General features: G+C 40.8%; 1 protein-coding gene across 1 annotated transcript in view; it reads right to left on the reverse strand.

Annotated features, from left to right (window-relative positions):
• Positions 1-14344, reverse strand: part of LOC132989619 (cadherin-4-like) — a 214645-nt gene that overhangs the window by 30424 nt on the left and 169877 nt on the right. Inside the window, exons 6-8 of the mRNA XM_061057332.1 lie at positions 7803-7958; positions 2829-2973; positions 128-300 (exon numbers count right to left, since the gene is read on the reverse strand). Of these exons, the coding sequence (XP_060913315.1) occupies positions 128-300; positions 2829-2973; positions 7803-7958 (474 nt within the window). The remainder of the gene's footprint in view (positions 1-127; positions 301-2828; positions 2974-7802; positions 7959-14344) is intronic.

Below are 14344 nucleotides of genomic sequence, written 5' to 3' on the forward strand. Positions count from 1 at the left end.
GTGTGGACACTCATTACTGGATAAAATCATTCATAATCATTAGTTGTGTTGATTTTGTTTTGCTTCATTTAATTTCTGTTAAATATCAAAAGCCTCCTGTGTATGATTTGGATGAGAGAAGACCTACCTCTCGATCAAGCCCAGGCGCCACAGTCACGATATCGCCGGTCTCACTGTTGATGGTGAACATGTTGGGGATGGGGCTGTGCGGTGTCTGAGACAGGATTCGATAGCGCACCATTCCGTTAGCTGTGGTGTTGTCATCGGCATCAAATGCAGCGAGATGCATCACATAAGTTCCTACAGAAGAAAAGATTTATCCACATATAGATCCATAAAGCCAAGCAGGTTGTTACAGAAAAAAACAAGTAAGTTAGTTAGAATCAATCCAACAAAATATGTAATGCCTGATATAATTTAGCATTTTTTTTTAAGCAGGACAAAGAAGGTAGAGCAGCAGCAATTATTTGTGTAAAAGATTGAAAGAATTTAATTGAAAACTATTTGGGAATTGATTTATTGTTGCGCCTGCTTCCCATCATAAAGGTCAGCCATTTGCCGGTTCCAGCTTCGTAAATGTGACAGTTTACTCTTCTCTGATTTCAATAACAGTCAGTGGAGGGTAAAATGTGAGCTTTTGGTGGGAAACCAAGAAGAAATTTGAAGACACAGACTGGGTTCTGGGAAATTTGATGAGCCTGAAAAACACGCCTTTTATCACTTCAACACACCATGGGCTCTTTCTATTACAGCCTGGGTCAGTTTAACCCATAGACTGTAAATATTAACGGACAAAGCCTGAGTGATGTCACCCATCTGTTAGTGCAGGGGGCTTCAGAGGCTCATCGGGAAGCTGCCCCAATACCGGAAATCCTGTCTCAGCCTAACTTTCAGTTATCTTAACGACAGTCTGAGAGCTGGAGCTGAGGCAGGTTTCAAGCCTCCTAACAAACTGTTACATCACGCCCGCCCTTTAATCAAGTCAGACATGCACCTAACTATGGATAACACGTAGCGTTTGTAAAATCTAAACAGTTGCATTATAACATTTTTTTATATAATATTGCATAAAAATAAGCTAATAAACCACCTAGCTGTTGGATAACGCTTGCATACGTTCATCATAAATTGTTGGACACCTGGTGGGTAGATCATCTTCATTCAGACTATAATCACAAGTAGGCACAGACATGCTGGAGAGACTACACCACCATCCATCCATGAATGCACCACTTGTTTGCTGCCTCCACACACTCATAACTCTGTGGGATCACTGCCTGTCACCCAATCTCTCCATCTCTCCCTCTCGCTGTACCTCTCTCGCAGCCGACTCTAATTGCCAGAGATAGTGATATCATGCCAGTGACAGCCCCTGTCCGAGGATAATTGTAACCGCAGCTCCCATTTCAAACTTCATTACATTTCAAAGCAACATTTGTCAATGACTCGGCCAGAGGGAGCACTCTAAAGGCCTCTCAGCGAGACGAGAGAAAAAGCCGGCAGGAACAGAGACAGGGAGAGGAAAAGAGGAATAGAGGACAGACTCCATGTTTTTGGTTTGATTCCAAGCAGGGAGGCTATCAGTCCTCCACACATCACATTTTTTTTCCGGAGATGGACGGATAGAAAGAGATGAAGAATCCCAATGTGTCACAATCGCTGGGGTAATTTCATTAAGCTGCACTCTTCAGGGGTTTAATGTGGACCCTTTGTACGGGCGTCCTAAGCTGTGCCTGACAGGATTAGGTCCCCGTAATGACTCTTTAATTTGCAAACTAATTCAAGTCTGTAATTGGCCTTCTATTGAATCCACTGGAGCTTTAAATTCTAAAAAACGCTTTTTTAAATATTATTGTTCAGCTGAATGTCACGCATGCCACAGGGACTGTTGCGTGGGGCAAGGCATGGGACGGGAATATTAGAGAAAGAGTGACAGAATAGTTGTATTCAGACTGCCATCTTCAAAGCACGATCTTTATGTCCCTGTGTTGTTTCGCCTTCAATTTGAATGTCGCGGAGGCGTGATGAGGGGATGAAGTTATCCCTCCTCTGTGCCTTCACTGGAGGTCGTAACAGAGGCGTAACGGAGGCGAGACGAGGTCAGCACAGCGCTGTCTATTTGTGCATGTCTGACTGTGTGTGTATGTGGAGCTCCTGCTGTGCAGAAACGCAATGTGAATTCACAGACTGGGACAAGAACATTACGCCATCGGGGAATCAGTATGAATGTACAAACACGTAATGACGGGAGAGGGGTAAAGAAAGAAAGAAGGAAAGAAAGAATAAAAGAAGAAGAAAAAGAAAGAAAGGGAGAGGAAATGAGCACCTGGACAACTGTGGAGAGCTCCTCTGGAACGATAAAATCAGGCTCATCAGGCTCACGGTTGCATGCACACACGCATTCAGAGAGCTCATCTCTGTGATTCTTCCTCTCTCAGGTCAGACATAAAAATGACCCAGTGGTCCAACAGCGTGTACATTTAATCCTCAATCTCCTCTCCAGCCTGAGCACCCTCTTTGGTTTATGGTCACTGCTACAGCCGGCTAAATGAAGAGCCACTGTGGGAGACGGATTCTCCCTCAGTCAGCTAAATCAAGGGGGGAATGGAAAATTCTTTCTACCGCCAAGATTCACTGGTGTGGTCGTATTTTTAAATGACTCCAATCTCTGTGGGTATACTAGTCCATCTGCTTTCATCTACCCATATCCAAACCCCTCACACGTTCAAGTTTGTTTGATCCTTTTAAATAAATACTGCCGTCCAATGATCACTCCTGCTTCACAATTCACTGACTGTCCATCTCTGTGCAGTTTCATGCGTCATTACCTGGTTTAGAGCCTTCGTCCACAGAGCCGTTGTAGACCTGATTTTTGAACTCTGGTCTGTTGTCATTCATGTCGATGACAAAAATGTACAAGTCGATGGGGTTCTCAACCTGGTTTCCGTTCATGTCCACAGCATGGGCTCGCAACTGGGAAATACCAAAACACAAGAAATAGTTAGATTTGTAGGAAAGATAAAAAATGTATATTAAATGGTAGGTATGTTGTGAGTCCTTGTGTTGGTTGTGATGCTTTTATGGAGAAAGTTATTATGTTAAACATTGTGTGCTTGATGGCTGAAAAATAAAATTTCTCCTGGAATTAATGTGTGTGTGCGTGTGTGTGTGTGTGTGTGTGTGTGTGTGTGTGTGTGTGTGTGTGTGTGTGTGTGTGTGGGGGGTATTCATTCATAACATCATGTCTTATTTCGTCTACATTTTGACATTTTTAGTGTAACTGTTGACTGGGATGGAGGTGAAACTCAGACTTTTTAGGTCATAATTTTGTGTCCCTGATACTTTTGAACTTTTAGGCCTCACAGACTGGACAACTTAGTTCCTCAGATCCTGCATGTGTTATGTACAAAAGACATCATCAAAGATTTGTTTTACTGGTGCAAGGTAACTTTATCAATCCAGTAAAGAACAATATAGTTAAAGCTTATCAAAGAACAGAAACTCACAGACAAGTACTGACTTCTGTTCGTTTCAAGATTTCATTTTGATACTTTCGTCTTGTCTAGTTCAGTCCTTTTGTGGGCTCATATGCTGTTATTTAGCTTTGCTTTCATTAATGTATTACTGGATCTATCTCATTTCAGCATCATTTCTAAAAACCAAACCCTCGTTTCTGTTCCACTTTGACTGTTGAGTTTGCCTATACTCTTAAGCATATCTATCTATCGAGTTCCCTCTGTTCCTAAGTAAGAAAAGTGGACAGAGGAAAGGGAGAAACACCATACATAAAACAACAACCAGCCCAAAGCAGGGATTTCTTTTACCCTTCAAGGTAAATACTTCCACAGAAAAAACCCTCTGCACTGTTTTTTTGAATTTGGCATCCAACCCTGCTTATGAAAACATGAGGCTGATAAAATCTGCATTATTGAATATTAAAGTGTAAAAGTTTCAAAAACTTTTCCTAAACCTTCACCACCATATTAAACAGGGTCAGGAGCGGAATAGAGGATATTTTTCTAGCAGAGTAACTGCCTTTCCGATCTTCTACTTTCTCCAGACTTCTTATCTTTTTTACTCTTAGTCCCAGAAGTTTTTATCACAGCGAAAAAACAAAAACAAAAACATCTTCTTTTATTGGAAGTTGGCTCTGTTGTAAAGGCACGGTGTCTGTTTAAGGATCATCGTGTTGGATCCCGGGCCAACATTCTGTCTGGTTTTATTTGACAGCGAGTCCTGGAATCTCTCCACTTCCCTCTGACTACACAAACACAGTCAGCCCATCTCAGATTCAACTCAGCAGAGCTCAGATCAATGGAATCAGCAACAAGGATTTCTCACAAAGTTCGGACATACTGTAAAATGAGTGCTGGCTGCTTTCTCTCATATGAAGGAGGAAAAAAAGTCGAATAAATGAATTATCAGGAAAAAGGCAGGCTTATATAAATGCTTGTGGTTTTTTTTTTCTTCTCTCCATACGTGAAGGTCAAACTATCCAATTGAAGTGGCATTTCAAAATGAACTCCCCGCTTCTCTCTAAAGCTGTTTTGATTTGTTTCACCTTACCTGGGAATGTTTATATCCCAAAACATGACTTATTCAGTGATATTCCTGTCAGTGAGAAGCATCAAGGATGTGTAGTTCATTTCATACAAAGGGGGAAAAAACTGAATTCAGATGCTATCTACACCCTGCTCATAACACAGCCGAGTAAATATTTATTCCTCTAAAATGTCAGCAATCAATTCCAGGAAAAGGACCAGACATCTAGACTTATTTGATTCTTGGGTTATTCATCGAAAGGAAAGCTGAGGGAAGAAAGAAGGAAAAATGGAACCGTGTCAGGAACAGATAGAGAAGAAGGATTTTAAATTTGCAACATGAGCATTTTATTTTATTTTTTTTAACATCATGTGTGAAGAACAGGTAATGTTCATCCTTTCATCTGAGCATGCCTGATGGAAGGAAATGCTACCTGGCCACTGCAGGAGCATGAGAGCAAGATAAGTGAAATAGCCTCCAGGCTTGATGCGGCAGGAAATAGAATAAGCAGCGTTCTCCATCTGCTTCTTCCCCTCAGAGAGGTGAAGATACACTCCACTGCAGCCCATCCTCTCCTCTACACACGTCTGCTTCCACTCCGCACCTCCACCAAAATTGTGCCTCCAGGTCCTCCCAGAGGTTAATTTGACTTTACTTTTCCACTGCATTGTCTGATCCATCCTGCACCCAATATCCTCGCTGTTGCCATCGCGCATCCCATCTCCCTGTGCTGGAGCTGGCAAGGAGCCAGGCCCCCTTATCTCCACCCACCCTCATTCCTCCATCCCTTATGCACCCACATCTTAATTCAATAACAGAAGGAGTCAGGAGATTACCGCCATGTTTAAAGAAAGCATAATGTAGTTCTGAGTCCACATTAAAGTTATTATCTTGAAAGGCAAGGGGAGATAAAAGACCGTACCAGGCAGCGCTCAGTATTTGGCAAAGATGCACCATCCTGATAAAGAAAACAGCCGAAAGAACGTCCAAGGCTTCTTTCCTCATAAGCGTGCATCTTCAGTTTGCCTCTTCGTTTGAAATAAAAACTAGCAGACTTTCTTCTGCTCTTGAAAACATGAAGTAGACAAAAGAAAGAGGACAGAGTCAACTCAGATTTGATGTGTCGACTCTCTCCAGGATTATGTTGCTCTGTGTAAACCAAACCATCCTTAAAGTTCTAGGATTGCGGATGTTTTCTTTACCCACCTCACAGCACACTTTAATTGGCTTCCTGTTGCTCTAACAGAATGTTCTGTGAAAGGCCTTTAATTGAACTCCCAACACCTTTCCTCATCTGTTTACTCGTACATCTATCCCTCGTCCCCTCTGGTTTCTCCCTGCACTTTGTATTCCGCACTAACTAACACTTTCCCTCCACAACAAACACAGTTTAACTTGAACAGCCCTCTTAACAAATCACCTCATTGATTGGATTTTTCTCCGGGGTATAAATCTGCTCTGCTTGCACTAAGAGGAACGGTAAGTTAGACTAGACCCCAACATAAATACAAGGAAAGCGGAAGGTACAGAGACAGAAAAAACACCAGATACACAAACTTAAAGTGATGAAGCCAGTGCTGATGCTGCTCACTATATCAAAGCATTGGGGCCCTATATTTTGAAAGCAGAATAAATGTAAAACAAGTTAGTTCTTTCTTTAACTCTAAAGTACCTTGCTAGGTGAATGCAAATCTCCCTCTCTTGACTAGCATGTAGAGCACAAAAGTGAGAGGACATTAAGTATTTTCAATTTATATCCGCACAGGATGAACCAAAGATGGCCCTGTGTAACACACTGGACTGAGAGCATTCTGCATAATGTCAGTTGACTTTCTCAAGGACATATTGACAGCATGGTGAAAGGAATGTTTCTGGGTATTATGCTTATTTGCTTTTACTCTGGGTATCATATAAAAGACTGAAGTACATCTAATATAAAGCCAAAGGCAAGAGATGGGTGGCTCAGATTTTCATAAAGATTAGCAACTAGCCTGGCTCTGTCAAATGTTTTAAAAGACTGACAACATGCGCCTTTAAATTTTAGGCGAGATAAGGGGAATCAATTGCTAAGTGAGTTTTAGGCTAAGTTTAGCGGATAGCAGCTCAGAAGCTTAAAAGTGTAGACATGAGAATACTATGGATCTTCTCATCATACAAAGAAGATCCATACGGACAAAAAACGGAAATAAGCACGATGTTGATTTGTTCCTTCGACACATATACACGTATGAAATGTCAGCTCTCAGAAAGAAGACAAATAAAAGTACACCCCAAAATGTCTGCACATTCACATCTGGTCAGCCATCTAGGTTTTTCTTTTGCTCCCAAGCCATTCCTTCTTTATAAACAGTGAGTCTTTTAGTCATGTGCAACTGTGACAGGCACTGCAGTATAAAAGCCAATGCAAAAGCACTGCGACTGTCTGAGAGCTGAATGATTCATTATCACATTCTCTAACGAAGGTGTCAACAGATGCTTTGCACATACAACATCTCCACACCAGCAGAATGTGAGTGAATGAACACATCGCAGTGCTATGAATGTAATGGATCCACACACAGCTCTACAAGGAAAATGTGTGTTTTTTTTTATTGTCCATGTTACAGTGTGTTCATGCCTGACCTAATGTAGTTTAATGAATAATCAACAAACTACATCTTCACCAGTTGTCTGTTATGTGATGCATGTTTTCAATCATTAAAAAAAAAAGATTTGAGAACTTTATGAGCTCATCTTTTTGATCAATTCAGCACAAAGATAAATAAATAGAAATGCTACCTAGCATCTCTACACTACGGTGTATAGCGTCACTGTTCAAAAGTCGCTGGCATGGTGCTGGATAAATTAGCCCAAATAAGCAGCAAATTAAGGGGGCATGCCATGACAGCTGTCACTCATTAAAACAATGGAAGTGATTGGAAGATGATGATGCAATGCTTAGGCTGTAAAATATACCCATTTACAGAAACTGCATGCTTTTCTTTGGTACTATTCGGTTCAGTTGTTACCGAATTTAGGTTTCACAAATATTAGCCTACTATAAGCTTGTGACATAAAGTTACACCTTTATGTTACAAGTCCCTTTTTTGTTTATAGAGATATATTACACGTGTTACAGTGACTTAGATGTCATTAGGGTTAACTGGCTGTATATTAAGGTGTTTGGTTTTTGTTTTCAAAGGTCAAAACTCTTCTGTGTGTCCTTGTGTGTGCATGACAGTGAGAGAGCGAGAGAGAGAGAGAGAGAGAAACACACTCACATGGTAAGAGGAGCGATGTTCTCGATCCAGAGGTTTGGTGACAAACATCTTTCCAACTACCGGGTCGATGTTGAACACCTCGTTAGGGGGCTGATCTGCTCCCACCCCAGTGATGCTGTATCGGATTGAGATGTCCTGGTCCTGATCTGAGCGGATCTGCATCAAACCAAAGAAAGAAACACAGAACACCCAGTCACACTGTGTATCGTAGAAACACTCAACTTTCTCTGTCTCTTCTCTTCTTTTACACATAATACATACACATAAACATAGGGTTACCAGGGGCAACCTGCAACTTTTGGTTTGTTTATTATTCAAGGAGCAGCGTTTTTGATGAACAGCCCTGGAGTTTCATAATTTTGTTCTTCCTAAATGCGGGAAAGGTGATATTGCATAGAATCGTTTGAAACCGGCACAGAATGAAACACACAGGCACTCACATATATACAGATTCATCGTTTTCATCAAGGTTGGCATTAGTAGTTTCTACATATTCAAGGATTCCATTAGCGTTGCTTCAGGGAGCATTCTGTTATACAGAATGGGACTGTCTCAAAAGAGAAAATTTAATTTAACATTTTAGGGGGGGGGGGAAATGTAATCAACAGATACTTGCTGTTAAATTTGAGAGTCAGGTAGTGATTTATTACGATTTGCTGGGGCAGAGCTGGGACTACAGACGTGTTGTGAACTAAATTGACAATTAAAGGGGAAAGTTAAAAATATGAGCTTTCAGTTGCTGTATAACAAGGGGAGCCGCAACAGGCAACACAACAATAAATGCACTCTGAGGTGGCAGAATTGGGCCTGAAGCAAAAAATGGACTCAAATTTAGGGGTTCATGCGAGAAGAGAATTATTTAATAACTGTAAGAGATGTGGAGCAGAATGTTCTTTAAGAAATAGGCTTGTATTTTGGTTCAGCCTTCCTTTCCAGATAGACAGCTAATAGGTGCATTAACTGCACTGCTGGGCCTGTGATTTGGGTAGAAGTGCTGTGTAATTGGGACTCATTTGGAGGAGTTTTTCAATTTAGTGCCCAAATAGAGTCCGAACCTCCGAGCATCCCATCCCTGTCCATTAGCGGCACCACAACCCATGAACATCAGCCGGTGTATCAAAATGACTCAATCATGCACTTACTTTAGTATGCGGGAACATACTGTACTCAAATACACAAACACACACGCAGAGGAATGGCTGCATTTTCTAATAATCATTGACTATTTCAGGGAAAGAGCCTGAGTGCAGCAGAAGAGTAAGACTGTAAAAAAGTTGTCTCCATCTTTCACCACTTGAGGAACCAATTTAGCCACACTCTTGACATACCAGGAATCCTGCCCTGCTGAGAAAAATAGCCGGAGCAACTAACAAGGACACGGGACGAACATACAGTATCAGACAGGTGTCATCCTGAGTCTACCTGCGAGTGGAATGAAAACCTGTCTCCATCCCTGACAATTCCATTATCACGTTTTTTCCTTTTCTTTCTCTTCATCTTCATCAACATCGCCACACACTCTCTCTATCAGAAAGACCCTTTTGGGATGAGTTTTCCAATCAAACAAACGTGAACAGGTATAGACACTGCAAGCTGTCACAACATCCCTCAAATGCTATTTTGTGTATGTCTGTATGTGTGTAGTCTTTGGGGAATAGTGGGGAGGAGAACGTCAGAATGCAGTGCACATTCCTCCATGAGTTACTGTTGACAGCTATGATAATTAACGAGCTGCAGGCATCGACTGCTATTACTTCAAAGAAACTCTTCCTGTTAAACACCAACAAACTAACAAATAACCAGCCAGCAACTCAGCTGAACTCTCAATGTAGCGCCATTACCCTCCTCTACAGACGGAGCGAAGAGGCTGCAGCGAGCCGACTTCATCTACCTCTCCTGTCGCATTAGAAAATACAAGCAATTATTACACATCCCGCTGCCAAACTGTCTCCCCTGCTCATTCATCCCCCCGTTTACTCCTCCCCTCTCCTTGTCTCCCCGTTCCTCTGCCCTCCCTTTTCCTCTCCAGCTCCGTCCCTCTCATTCCCGATACTCCCCTTTCCTCTCATCTGTCCCCCCCCTCCCACCACACTCTCTCATCTTTCTCCCTCCCTCTCTCTTTCTTCGCTTCGGGTCTCTGCAGGGACAGAAGCCATGCGTGAAAAATGAAATTACTTCAATCCGTTGGCCTTGGCAGTGGCAAATAAATCCTCACCAGTTAGGAAGTGATAGCTCTCCATAATTCCATTTGGGTTTTTCCCCGCCCCCCTGATTTCCCACCCGTTTCCAAGTTGTTCCTGCTTGGGGGGGAAAAGAGATTCAGCTGCATGTTTCCAGAGTCATTCCAGCCAATTAGCTCTCCCTCCCACAACGTTCACGTAAACCCTTTTTCAGAACTATTGAGGGAGGGCGCCAGAATCCTTTCCCTCATCTGTTTCTACTAAAAATATTTGTGCAGGGTTGTATGCACACTTATTTGATATGAGTGTGCACGATTGGGCTTCATGACTGAGAGTAAAAGTACATACAGTACATGGTAATACATTAAGGGATCCAATCATGGATGTCAAGGAATCGAATCTACTTGCTGCTCTGGCATGTTATCAGTTTCCTCCTTTTATCTCAGAACAGTATGACAGGCTGCATGTCATTTTAAAAGTCAGCAGCTCTCACTATCATTCTGCCATTTTAACTTCATAAAAAGATGGAATGTGTTTAAAAAATTCACACCATGAAGAGCTTCTCCTAACTGAATAAGTACTTTTTATGTCATTTAATGAAATGAGGGAAACACTCTCTCTTTCCTCCTCTTACATTGCACCTCAAACAAAACCACACTAACAGACACACAGACACACACACGCACACGCACACACACACACACACACACACACACACACACACACACACACACACACACACACACATTTCATTTTCAAGAGCTCCAACGATAATCAAATACAGTTTTTTAGTTGTTTCTCTCTTTGTGTTATTTTCCCTTTCCTTATTATTTTCCCTCTTGATAGTTAGTTTGCATGTGCATCTATAGGGGAGCAAGAGTGGACGAGGAACACTCGGCTAACAGAGATTGATAATGCAAGACTCGGAGAGAGAGAGAGAGAGAGAGAGAGGGGCAGAGAAAGAGAGTCATGACTGTATCATCCAGCATCAGAAAGCAGACACTGTCTAAATGACCTATTTGTCGATGGATCAAAGCAATTCCCTTCATTACTGACAACTTGTCTGCTTCTTAAGGAGATCTTATCAGTGAGCTTAGCTCCCTTCTGCCAGGCAAAACTGAATCAAATGAGGAATTATCATGCTTCTGGGTCTTCGGGGAAACAGAGAAGAGGAGATGAAGAGAGGGGAATGAATAACACGAGGAACTGGGGTGCAGAGGAATTAATTCTCATTTAAAAATTCATGTTCGCTAAAACCTTAGATAAAACTACCCAATGACTACCATTTAGATGTGTCATTGTGCTGCAAGTTTGAGATATAAAGCACTACATATTTCGTTACGATGATGATATATGATCCAATTGAATGTACCCAAATTGAAAGTATTGAATAGCTGAGCTATACCGAGTAACATTAGAGTGAGATATGTACGGGGATTTAAGCAGCGGTACAAAAGTAGAGCTGTTTAAACTGAGTTTCCAGAAATCCAAAAACCTCCAGAGGGTTACGCAATCCCAAAGAAGTAGATGTTTATAATATTAACTCCACAGCAATAAGGTGGGGTTTGAAAAACGATTAAAAACGCCTTCCAATAAAAGGCCATCTGATGAAACGCCCGAATAAACCCCAGCCTTAAAAAAAAATCATTCGAAACATCCTAAGAGAGACAACACAAATTTAAGGCAATAATATCACAATCAATATTTTTATATTAAACTAGGATCCCATGGCTATTTGGGAGGGAAAGGGGTCGGTTACAGCCATAAAAAAGAGAGTTATCAACTGACTCTGCAGTTCAGATCCGCACACTCTGACAGCCAGTTTGAGCTCATTGTTTTTGGTAACTTTTACTACTCTTTTTTAAAAGTATAGGCTCAAGTTAGCTGAACGTCCTGTCATATTTGTTATATTTCCACCTTCAATAGCAATACATGCAGGCCCAGGACGGTAAAAAAAAAACCTGTCACAGTCAGCAGATGTTCAGTCGAATGCAAAATATTTGTCTGCCTAATTTTCTTTTTGTGCCAACAATTATGTCATGGGAATTTGTAATAAGTATTTGAAAAACGAGCAAATGGTTATTTTTGTAGTTTTAAGAAGAGTTTGTAAAATGGAACTTTGTCATCACGTATCAATCCATCTTTAATCAATCTTTATTTGTGACAAATGTTATCTCGAGACACTTTACAAAAGAGCAGGTAAAAGACCTTACTCTTTGTTGTGTTACAAAGACCCAGCGTTTATCCATCTTGAGCAACAGTGGAAAGAAAAACTTCCTTTTAAGAGGCAGGAATCGTGGGCAAAACCAGGCTCATGACAAACAGCCGTCTGCCGGACGCTATGCTATAGCGACTTGTGTGGGCATCTTGGTATGCAAAATGTTAATGTGAAGTTAAAAACAGATGATATGAGTCATCTTTAAAGAGGATTTTATACGTTTTGTATGTATAATGATTTACTTGTTGTGAACAACTAGTGTAAGTTTAAAGCCCATTTCAGACATGATTCAATATTGTGTGTGTTTTGGTTATTTCTGGTAAATATAGAAGCATCCTTTAGAAACCTTAAACAACTGAGTCGACCTGCTCTGTGATGTAACTTAACCTTGTATTTGCTGGCTCTTACAGTAGGTGTACAAGGCCTCTCTGCCTTACGTGATAGCAGAGCATTTCTGAGCATATTACCGGTGCATTTGTTTGTCTTAGCATTCAAGCTCTTCAGCCCCTCAGCCCACACAACTCTCACCATGATTAAGAGAGAAGGCGCTGGATGTAAACGAAGGGGAGAAACATGGAGAGGCTTAGGGCTCCAATACACAGTTTGAAAAAGAATTGTCTGTGTTCTCAGACACTGTCAAAGCCAGTATACTCATTATGTTTACATGTCGGCTCTCCTCACTACAGAATGGAGGTGCTGTGAAAGTGAGGATACCAGAAAAAGACAATAAACAGAAGGCGGTTAAAGTGTAACCCTGGTGCTCTTGTCAGAGAAATATTAAAGGAGATAGCAGGTTTGTTTGCTAAACCAAACAAGGCGATAGAAGGAAGAGATTCTTGTATGAATGATGGATGAGGAGGTGTATTTGTGCCAGCCAGATGGATGAACTCACAAAACAAGTGGGTCCTTTCATTCAATGGTGCCCATCCATCCATCAATCATGTTAAAAAACAGGTCTACCTCCCTGACAAAACATTGCTTGTAAAACAATTAGCTTCCTGTCAAAAACATGATCAAAATCAATCAAAATCAGGGCCTGAGAAGATTTTTTCAAAACAGCCATTTTTTAAAAGAACCACAAATGAGGTTGAAACATTGGCAGAGCTTTACTTTAAGTTCTTAAACTAACCTTGATTAAGAGTGAATCTCAGCTACAGACTAACTGACAGAAGTGTGAAAAGAAAAGAAAAATACCAGGTGTTTTCTATTTGTTTCCTTTAGTGAGTATCATTTAAAACATCTATTATACATGCAGAACATTACATATTCTAATTTATCTTCTTGCACGTGGAAGCCTTTGATGTGCAAGTACGGCAGGTCCAAGATAAGCTGCAGTTTAGTATGTACAGAGAACTGCAATTACCATATGCATGCCTGTAAATTTCTTGGGGCATTGAAGGTGAAATTGCTGAAATTATCCTACTCATAATACACACTGTGGATTCTTGCATATTAGAGAAGATGCTTCAGAGATTCAGTTGTTACTCATATTGTCTTGCTTGTTCATTTGTTTAGGTTAAAATCAGCAGGTATAGAATAGAATAGAATGTCTTTATTGTCATTATACAATTGTACAACAAAATTATTTGGCTTCACACACATGTATCACAAAGATTTAACTTTCCTCAAGGAATATTTTAAATAGCAGCTAAAGCTGAATGATGCACACATACACTGAGTGAAGCTTAATAAATGATGTGTGTTTAGTTGAGTGGAATCAAAGATGTGTGCATTTACACTTAAGGAAAGGCAATACAGTCCTGGATCAGTGTCTTATATTTAATCAGATTGCACGCATCGGCAGAGATTGGTGCAAACTTATAGCCGTAAAACACATTCAGAGTTGTCTAAAAATACAGTGAGGTGGACATTTCCTTGCTTAACTGTCTGCATTTGGTTAGCAGCATATATACATCCTTCAATTTCAAGCCCACTAAAACAAAGTTGAAATTTCTCGCGGCTTTGTGCATCATATCTTCCAGACAGCTTTAAATAATTGGAAGGCTGCCTGTGTGGAGCTCTGTTTAGGAAAAAGGGATATCTTGATATATTTGTGAAAAAGAGTGTTACACAGTAAGCCTCAATATTGTACGTTCAGCATTTTTAAAGATTTATGTATAAATATTCTAGACCCAATTATCAGT

The sequence above is a fragment of the Labrus mixtus genome, chromosome 15, assembly GCF_963584025.1.
Source record: "Labrus mixtus chromosome 15, fLabMix1.1, whole genome shotgun sequence".
Classification (NCBI taxonomy): Eukaryota; Metazoa; Chordata; class Actinopteri; order Labriformes; family Labridae; genus Labrus; species Labrus mixtus.